This window comes from Rhamphochromis longiceps, linkage group LG7 (assembly GCF_057381845.1).
Source record: "Rhamphochromis longiceps isolate RC_006_pf linkage group LG7, R_longiceps_female_GT1.1, whole genome shotgun sequence".
NCBI lineage: Eukaryota > Metazoa > Chordata > Actinopteri > Cichliformes > Cichlidae > Rhamphochromis > Rhamphochromis longiceps.
The window spans coordinates 39,848,698-39,859,194 of NC_140563.1; the positions used below are offsets into that span (position 1 = coordinate 39,848,698).

Sequence of the window (10,497 nt, forward strand, 5' to 3'; positions counted from 1 at the left end):
AATGCTATTTTTTAGAGAGTCTTAGCTTACGTGTGTTTATTTCATATTTTCAGTTCTTACCCTCCCCGACTAATTCGGTTTCAGTTATGTACTGAAATATAAGAATGGACATTAGAGGCTTCTTTCAAAGAAAAAACTCAGGTAAATGTTATTTTATATATTATGCTTTGTATGTTGTTCAGTATATTTGTATGCAAAACAAGAGGAATTTCAGTACACAGCAGGATATTCACATTTGTAACCAGATATTTACACTTTAGGGAGAAAACATAAAACATTTTTACTGTACAACATCAATTTAGAGTAAACTTTTGTTTTAGATAAATATTGAAATATATTTTGAATTAGTTAAATGTCAGAATAAAGAGAGACAGAGCTGTCTATTTATTATCACTTTCATCATATTAAGGAGTACATGTACACTAAGTTTATTGTTAATTAATAAGAAACTCCAGACGATTCCATTCTGAGCTGAAGAAGCTTCTGATAGGTTAGTAGAGTCCATGTGAGTAAATTGGTGGCACAGCTGTGGATGCATATAAGGCAAAACACAGAGCCTGTTTCTTTGACATGGGAAAATCAAGAGATGTCAACCAAAACACCAGGAAAAGAATCGTGGAGCTCCATAAGTGTGGCTCAGTTTGAATACAATTTGGTGCCATTTACAATTAAGAAATACAGATAGTTTCTCTCTTTACTCTTAAAGTTAACAAATATGTTTTTATATTTATCAATCTAAAAAAATAAACATTTAGTCTGATTTGATGTTACAATTAAAAAAGTGTTTGTGTTTTGATCTGAAGAGTGTGTAAATATCTGGTTTCAACTGTATATTTGATGATTGTCAGCACAAAGAGGGAGAGAGAGGAGCAGAGATTGAGATGGAGAATGAGGACAGAACAGAGATGAACAAGAGCAGGTGAGACACACATGTTAGTCAAATGGTTGCTTACTAAAAGTATCACTGTATCATAGGTACTCATGTATCTCGTACCTAGTGTTTCTTTTTAGGTTTGCTATTTTTCAAATTCTATATTTATTAAGTTCTGCAGGCTTGTTTGCACAACAAGGCTAAATAATTATATAAACTTTTCTCAATCTAAATATTGTACTTTGGTAGAATTAAATAAATAAGTGTAGTGCAGGTCTATGATGATTTTTAGTGCTACTATCATCTAGTTCTGATTGTGGTTATGTCTTGGTTAAGTCCTCAGTAATCCTGCTTTTGAACTGTTGTAGTCCTGTTTTAATTCTGGATCAGTTCTGGGTCTGGTTGAATTGGGGTTTAGTCCCTGTGTCTTGATACAGCCCCGACTTCGTTCTGTCTTGCTGCTCAATTAAAAAACTAGTTTAAGGTGTCCTGCACGTGTGCCATATATATTTCCCTATATGAAGTCATTCTTTTTTGAACAAAACTCAAAACAGAGCCTATTAATCTTTCAGTCATTTCTACACCCCCCCCCCCCCCCCCCTCAAAAAAAAAAAAAAAAAAAATCCCACATGCATACTACCCTTTAGGGCTAAGCCCCGGGTGTTTCAAATGTCTGGCTCCTCCTCTGCTCGCGACAGAAAAGCCGATCAGCTGATCATTAAGCACACTCTAAAAAGTGTATTTCAGCAGTAGTTGAAGTTATGTAAAGTTCAGAGTCAGTTTCATTAAGATTTCTGCTTTAGTGGAGCCAGTCTAAATTTGTGGAGTATATCAACTTGTTATTACGTGTTGTTCCCTCAGTACACATGTAACCTGCTATTCTCATTAGAGTCAACCTGCATCAATTAGGTTTCTCCTGACGCAGTGCATCTGATGTCATGACGTCTCCGCCTTCTCCAGAATTTTCTACTTGCGGTTGAGAACAACAATTTGAGAGGCACTTGGCTGCAGGCAGGACCTCGTGAACAATTTGGTCAATAAGGTAACGAAGATATTACTTTTTCCATAGTCCTTGAAGGTAAGTCAAATGTAGAACACATATTTTAATATATTAGATATAAAAATATTCCAACTGTATTGTTAAGTTTGTTAAGTGTTTAGTAAACTGACCTGACCAAACCGCTATCATTCAGCCCTGCTAACATTAGCGAAATGTCAGACCTGTTGGTAGTTTGTGCTTGGACATGTAGGTTAAGTTAGTAGTTTTCCGGCGGTACTCTCTTGTTTTAATATCGTAACGCTAGCTTAAAGTTGTGTATTCATGCAGTGTGTCGGTGTTGGCTTACTGTTAGTTATTCATTAGCATTAGCACATTATAGCGGCAAGCTGGGCCGCGGTTCTCTTCAGAATACGTTACTTCGGGCGCGCGCATTTATACACGAGTGGTTGTTCGCAGTATGCCTGTCGGCGCGAATAGTTCACGCGGTCACGGCCACGGGTGATGTAGGAGGTAAAGTTTAGCTGTGGTGGCTCCAGGAAGCATGCATTTACTGCCGCTTGCATTGCTTTCAATGTACATAACGTTAAGAAGGCGAGGAGAAAGGGTGCGTGCAGCGCTCGTACACGCACGGATCAGCCGTGTGAGAGGGAGATGGTGTGCGGCAGAAAATCAAAATTAGAAATCATAGAAGAAAGTATTACGCTATTGAACACAGAAAATACAGCCATCAGATTTCTTGTAGACCTAGCACACTTCTGGTCTGTGTCTGAATACATATATAAGTACATAGATGCAGATGAACACTGTAAACATGATGAAAGATCGACAGACTAACTCGAACATATCTTTAATCTTTAGGACTTTGGGTAGCGCTTCCTTTCCTTCCTGTCAACCTCTCCAGAGGGGTGTCTGCTGATGGCAGAAAGATTACATCACCTCTGGTTGGAACCCTGGACAGTGCCACAACCTTTGGCTTGGTGTCCAATGTGATGCCCCATCGCCACCTTCTGACCTAACTTCTTCTCAGCTCTGTGACTACTTCAAGAGGGGCATTCCTGTGTGGAGGCGTGCCAGGCAGCTCGTTTTACCTGTGAACTTGCGTACTTTCAGTTTATCAACAACAAAGGTATGCAAGTTCAAAATAGTAATGTCTCATTTAAACTTAATTCAGTTTTACACTGAACAGGAATCGGCTTTATATATAAAACAATTGCAAAAAAAAAAAATGTACCTATGGGCATTTGGGTTTTGTTTTTAAACTTTTGTTTTGAACTTATCCCTTTAAAATCTAATTAGAGAGGGCTGGCTACATTTGATGAATACATTTTGTGTTTAAATGATTCGCTTTGTGTTGGGCAATGTGGCAAAAAGCTGAGATGAGATCCAGTCTCATATCACCATATTGATATATTGTAATATTGCCCAACTCTCCCTCTGTGTTTTCTCAAATTATTTATATACACCCAGTAAAGCGTGTCTCTTTGTTCCTCCAGTGCTATGCTTCATGTGGAGATGCAAGGACTGTGGGACAACATTAACAAAAAGATCTGAATTGCTCAAACACTACAAACTGATTCATAGGCATTACGGACGAGGCCACTCATATCCATGCACTTATTTAAATTGTGCATGTAGGTTCAAGACTTGGAACGCCCTACTGAGCCATCTATCAAGAAATCACCCTGCCCAACAAGCAGTCTCCAAAGCTGCGTCCACATTCACTTGCCATATTTGTGGCCATAATCAACTCTCCACAGAAAGAGAATATTTTCAACATATCTATCAGCATCTTAAAAATAAGGAGACTGTAACATGTGTGTTCCAAAACTGTGAATATAAAACCAATGTCTATGAGAACTTCAAAAGTCATAAATACAGAAAACACTCTGGTACAGTGAACACATTTAAGCCTGGAATAAGTTCTGTTGATGAATCTTTTGCCAGTGTTGCCAGTGATATTTCAGATGTGGAAATTATAGAGAGTGATGTAAATTTAAATTCTGCTTTTGACAATGGGTATTCTGAAAACTTAGAGAAGGATATTGAGCTTAAAATTGCTTCAGTGCTCCTTAAGTTGGAACACATCTTTCTTGTGTCTAATGCAGCTGTAGATGAGCTTTTGCAGGAGTTAAACTATTTGATTGGTTCTGTTTCTGTGGCGATTACCCAAAAGACTATTAGCCAAGTATTACAAGACAACGGATGCCAATTTGACCAGTCAGTTGTTGAAAAGCTAGCCAGTGTACTCTGTGAGACAAACCCTGTAAAAAAAGCAATTGGAGATAAAGGTCCACTTTCCAGTCCTTGGAGACGAAAAGCATACTATAAGAGCCACTTTAAAGTAGTGGAACCAGTGGAATATATACTTGACCGAAAAAATAACAAGTCATTCCAATATATTTCAATTTTAAAGTCTTTGCAGCATATTCTTGACTGCCAGACAATCTTGGATCAGGCTGTTAATTTGAATACTGTAGATAATCAGCCTCAAAAAACTTATGTGCACTACAAAACTATCTTCGATGGTGACTTCTTCCATGAAAATGGACTGTTGTCCAAGCAGGAAAGCATTTCATTGATATTATACATTGATGAATTCGAAATATGTAATCCCCTTGGTACATCACGGAGGAAGCATAAAATTTGTGGATTGTACTGGGTTTTGGGTAATTTGCCACCAGGCTGTAATTCTGCTTTAACCTCAATCTATTTGGCTGCTTTAATCAAAAGTAATGATCTGAAGTGCTATGGGTATGAGAAAGTGTTAAAACCTGTAATTAATGATCTTGTAATTTTGGAACAGAGTGGGATATTTCTGTCAAAGTTGGGCAGAACAGTAAAAGGCACTGTTCAGTGTGTTGTTGCCGACAACCTTGGTGCACACAGTATTGCTGGATTCTTTGAAAATTTCTCAGGGACATACGTATGTAGATTTTGCACTGCAGAAACATCAGAGTTCCAGACTATTGAAGTCAGAAGTGAAGTCTTTACTTTAAGAACAAAAGACATTCATGCAGATCATTTACGAATTATCGAGGAAAACAAATGGCCCAGTTATTATGGTGTGAAATCAAAGTGTATTTTGTCAAAGCACCTCTCACATTTTGATGTTACCACTGGGTTTCCACCTGATGTTGTACATGATCTTTTTGAGGGAATTGTTCCTTTTGAACTTGCGCTTTGCCTCAATTTGTTAATCAAAAAAAAGTATTTCACATTATGTACATTGAATGAAGCAATATCATCTTTCAACTTTAAGTGGGCTGACAAAACAAATCGACCTAATCCTGTGGCTCTCAGTTTTGCATCCAAAAAAAGTGTAGGAGGGAATGCACACGAGAACTGGAGTCTTATCAGATTTTTGCCTTTGTTCGTTGGGCAGAGTGTACCCTGTGAGGAGCCTGCTTGGCACATCTTAACAGACTTGAAGGACATTGTTGATCTTGTTGTCAGTCCTGTTCATACTGAGGACTCCATTGCATATCTTGGTTTTAAGATCTCCGAGCACAGAATCAAGTTTCAAGAGGTTTTCCCAGATGTTAATCTTAAACCAAAGCACCACTACTTGGAACATTATCCATACTTGATCCGTAAGTTTGGGCCACTGGTTGCACTATGGACTATGCGATTCGAAGCAAAGCATAGTTTTTTTAAAAGAGTTGCAAGGAACATCAGATGCTTCAAAAATGTACTTCTTTCCCTTTCACAGAGACATCAGTATCAGATTGCATATCATTTGCATGCAATTAGCTTTGCCAAACCCCCACTGGAAGTAACAGATGTTTCCACTGTTCACATTGATGTTCTTAACAAGGACATCTCAAATGCACTGAGACAGAAGTCTCCAGATATGGACAATGTGTGCTTGGCTAAAAGTGTAGCATATAATGGAATAATCTACAAGTGTGGGATGATCTTGATCCACGGCTCACTGGGAGGACTGCCAGAGTTTGGTGAAATCATCCAAATGGTGATACTGCAGGACAAACTAATCTTCATTCTGAAAAAGCTTAGCGGATGGTATATGGAACACTACAGAGCTTATGATCTCAAAACATCACCAAGCAAAGAAGTGGAACTTGTTGAGCCACAAGAACTGCATGATACCTACCCACTGGCAGACTACAATATTAGAGGGATGCGTCTTGTCACCTTGAAAAGATATGTCCATGTTTAAATGGTGAGGCCTCAAAATATGATAAAGTATTTTCTTAAGTGGGAAAACAAAACCCAGACCCATACAATACTAATGTGTTCTCAGAACATATTTATTTTATACTGCAAGCCAAAGTGGTGTGATGATGTCATTGGCAATTCATCAGTTATGTCATTTTTTTTAATGCAGGTCGCTGGATTCCAGTCAGTGAATGCTAATCCTATGCTCTCCCCCCTTCTGCTTCTCTTCTCTTTTTCTTCTTTCCTCTCCTTATTGTCTCCTATATTCTCCTCACCTCCTCTCCTTCTCTCTTCTCTTCAATGTCTCCCATATTCTCGCCATCTCTCTTCTCCTCCCTTCTCCTCTTCGGTTTGCCTTCTCTCCTCGCTGCCTCAGCTGATCTCCACCTCTCCTCTTCATTTTCTCCTCCCCTTTCCTCCTCTCTTTGCCTTCTCTCTTTTCCTCTAGTTTGACATTAAATTCTCCTAATTGGAAATGTCAGTGGTTTACATGTTGATCCTCACTAACTGTGCTTGTGCTTTGTTCTCAGACCACCATGGCTGGTTCAACACCTGCAAGACTGAAGGTGATTTTAGGAGAGAACAACATTGAAAAGCTGACTCTTCCAAATGGCATCCCAGAGTCACTTGAAGACCTTCTCAGCACGATAAAGACTACCTTTGGGTTAAAAGGTAACTTCAGACTGCAATACATGGACCAAGACTTTGGCAACGACTTCTTTAATCTGAATTCTACCACCGAACTTCGGAATTTGGGGACAATCAAAGTGATCCACCAGCAAACAAATCCACCTTTGATCAGTGCCGATCAGTCCACTTCATCTCTGTCTCTTTCATTTGAGTCTGATGACGGTATTTCGGTGGCATCAAATGACACAATTATCCTCTCATCCCCTGAATCTATGTCATCTCGAACACAACAGTGGCCAGAAGACTTTGCAATTCCCCAATTTTCATATGACACAGAGCTACAGCTAGAGAGGGGGAATACTGAGTACCGTGTGAGCCAAAAAATGTTGACTTTAAGCGCCCGAATGCTGTCTGATATCCTGAAAAGAGTTGCAGAAGAAATTTACCGTTACAAGGCCTATCCAGAGGATGCACATTTCTGCGCAGCTGCAGAGGCCCTTATCAAAAAGCACCCATGTTTGAAAGAACCTGGATCATTCAATGGCTGCTACGGTTGGAAACAACGACTGAAGTACAAAATGGCAAACTACAGGACCCAGCTCAAATTACAGGGGTGTCCAGAGCTGTGTGTAAACTCACTGAAATCTAAAGCTACTACAGATGCTTTCCCTGCTAAAAAAGTGAAGAAGCCAAAACGTTCTGAAGCTAACTTTTATCCATCCTTTCCTACTGGTGAGACTCTGGACAGCATGGAAAAAGTGAGACTAGAACTTCTGACAGAGATCGGGATAAGGGACAATGAAAGGGTCATCGCAGACAAAATGGCTAACACGTTTGCCTACAGACGACATGAGGTGGTAAACCAAGAACCAAGCATTCAGGAACTGAAGGACAGATGGCCTGCACTCTTCACACAGAAAGAGGTAAGAATGGAACTGAAGTGATCGAAGTCTGTATGCTTCGGGATTTATTGCAGTTAACTTTCATGAATCGGTCATAACTTGATTTGGTTGAGATTTTATAACACTGAACTTAATGAAAGAATTTACATTTTGAATTCCCATATATGTTGTACTTTTTGGGATATAGACATTTTGGCATACAATCAGTTTCAGCATTTTGTTCCATAATACAATATCTACTGTCATTTGTGTTTTGTTTTTAGATAAATACAGAGTTCCAGAGGCTCATGGCTGTTCCTCTTGAGTGGAAGTTCATGGCCCAGTTAGACATGCACTCAAGTCAGCTGATCAAAGTCATACGTGCCAAAGGAGGAGCAACACGCCAAAAGATTGCGAACATCTTGGACACATTGGACCAGGTAAATCTGTACCATCAAACAAGATGCTTCGTAACTAAGAGGGCTGTCAAAATATATCTGAATCCAAAAAAATATATATATATTTAACTGAATCTTTCATAAAGACAATATGGGCAGGCCAATGCTAATCATGGCTTTCATATGCATGAATGTTTTTAGCGACTCCACTGAACTCATCCCCTTTTCTTTCTGTAATGAATCTCTGGGCTTGTGAATTACTGTTTTTAAATAAAGTACATGTAAGTTAAGCAATAAGAGTAAGGATGTCTGTCTTATGAAATTTAGAGTTTAAAATTACTCAACATTTGTTGTTCTAGACTGTGGACATTAATCATCGGAGGGAATGTGTGCTGAAAGCCCTCACCATCTTCCTGGGAGAAGATGCAGATGGCCTGATCAAGGAATACCTTGATCAGGCCATCTGCATCTTCCTGGGAGAAGATGCAGATGGCCTGATCAAGGAATACCTTGTAAGTTTCAACAGTTTGTCAGCACATCTTGTCAAAGGGACACAAAAAAGTTAACTGTTAGAACAAACATAACACGTGAACCCTAGTTGGATTGCTGACATGTATTTATTATCATGACCATATTGGACATTATGTAATTCCCAGCAACAACACATTACATATCGGATTGACTTTGTTTTAAGTAAGACGGGCTTACTTGATTATTTAAGTTCAAAGGAATAGTTTGACATGTTGAGAAATCTTATCTTTCTTGCTTACAATTTGATTAGAGTCAGATTGATACACCTCTCTCTGCTGTTTCTGGTGTGTGATGACACCCAGCCAAGAAATAGCCCAGCACATAACACATATTGGTACATCACCCAAACACTTAATCACAGTAAGAAGTGAGGCTAATGATGATTTGTGTTTGTGTCTTGTACCCCTCTGTAGGACTGTGGAGCAGATGATGTTCAGAGGGACCTGGAGGAGGTCACCATGGCAGTGTATGTGATTCGGAAGGAGGGGGAGGGACTGCAGGAGCCACCTGAAGACATTGGCATTGTCATTGAGGGTGTGGAAGTGTTGCATGAACTAACTTCAGTTGCCTCAGCTTGTGCCCTGCTTCTAGGTTTGATCTATGCACTCAACCTAGCTTATCCAAAACCCTTTCGCTTCACTTTTGAAGTGCTCCAAAAAATCTTCATGCAGCTTGATCAGCACAAGATGTCCCCCAAAGTCCAAAATCTGTATATCAAACTTCAAAGCTCCCAGTAATGGCACAGAACAATGACCAACAAATGGCCCTGTGCCATAATGCGAAGGAACAACTGTGTTTGGACATATAGCATGTAAAATATGTAGTCTCTTTTGGATGTTGGGCCTTTTTTATGCTCCAAGAGACCTCAAACCCCAATTTAATGTGCTTTTATGGTATTTTTATTTATTTTTTAATTTTTTTTTCAGACATATTTGCCTTCGTTTCAAGGGAAAGGTTGCATTTCAGGTTTGATGTGCTCAGTTATACAACAAACTGTTGTGACATTCTAAAACTCTAGAGGAGTGTTTATATTTTTTCATCCCCATTGGTCAGCTACACTGTTCAGATATTTATTCATTGGCTATAGCTGAAGAGAAGTTTCTGTATACTCTTGGGGCACTTTTTCATAGTTGACACTGTATGTGTTAAGATTGATATTTGTGTAATACTGTGTTGCACTTTACACTTTGTTGACAACTTTGTGGTCCTACTAAGCATTACTTGCATTTTGTGCATATGTGTTTCAAAAAGGACAAATGTGTAATGTATTTGACCAAAAGCTGTGTTGGTTGCCATAAAGGTAATACTTTATTACATTTATACAATAAAGCATTTAAAAAAAAAAAACATTGGATTTTGAATTTTTGAAAAATATTTTCAGGCAACTTAAAATTTTGATTTAAGCTTTATTATACAAACTAAAATTTCATTTTAGAGTCACTACAAAAAGTAATTTACACTAAACCACATTATTAGGTTAGCAAAGAGCAATATTTTACTTTTGGGTTATGCAAATTATTGGGTTGGAAAAACTGAAAACTTTAAGTTGAAATGTCTTAATTTTAAGTTGGATTAATGCAAAATGTTTATTTGACAGCAATTAATTTATTAAGTACATGTAACTTAAATCAGTTGTGTTAATTTAATGTATTAACTTAATTTCAAAGAACTTAATTAAATTTGGTGTTACCAATTGAAATAATTCAATTAAGTTGGTTCAACTATTTTCTTTTTTCAGTGCAGTTTCATGATTGAAGTAGCAGCAAGAAGAGGCAGTCGCTTGTTAAGCTTAACGCAGGAATGCTTTACATACATTCAGAGATGGACTTACACACTTGCTTTACTTCTCTCGGGGATAACTTTGTCGGAGATGACATGCCGGGTTGGTAGCGAAGCTCCAAATGGTATCCAGATCACGTGATGCATACTGCTCCGACGTGCTAACGTTCTGAGGTGAGTTACGGCGTGTTGCAAGTTTTGTGAGGTGCTTTCGTGATATTTAATGGATCG

At 38.6% G+C, this 10,497-nt stretch overlaps 1 protein-coding gene and 1 long non-coding RNA gene across 2 annotated transcripts; both read left to right on the forward strand.

Annotated features, from left to right (window-relative positions):
• Positions 1–1,764: 1,764 nt before the first annotated feature.
• Positions 1,765–6,739, forward strand: LOC146665848 (uncharacterized). Its single transcript, XR_014912677.1, has 3 exons — positions 1,765–1,913; positions 2,730–2,997; positions 6,578–6,739. It is a non-coding gene; the product is annotated as an uncharacterized LOC146665848 (long non-coding RNA).
• Positions 6,740–6,830: 91 nt separating this feature from the next.
• On the forward strand, positions 6,831–9,237 carry LOC146665849 (uncharacterized). The gene is made up of 4 exons (XM_085413623.1): positions 6,831–7,600; positions 7,843–7,998; positions 8,316–8,414; positions 8,901–9,237. The coding sequence occupies exons 1-4, from the start codon at positions 6,950–6,952 to the stop codon at positions 9,222–9,224; spliced, it is 1,230 nt and encodes a 409-aa protein (XP_085269749.1). The 5' UTR covers positions 6,831–6,949; the 3' UTR covers positions 9,225–9,237.
• Positions 9,238–10,497: the final 1,260 nt, after the last annotated feature.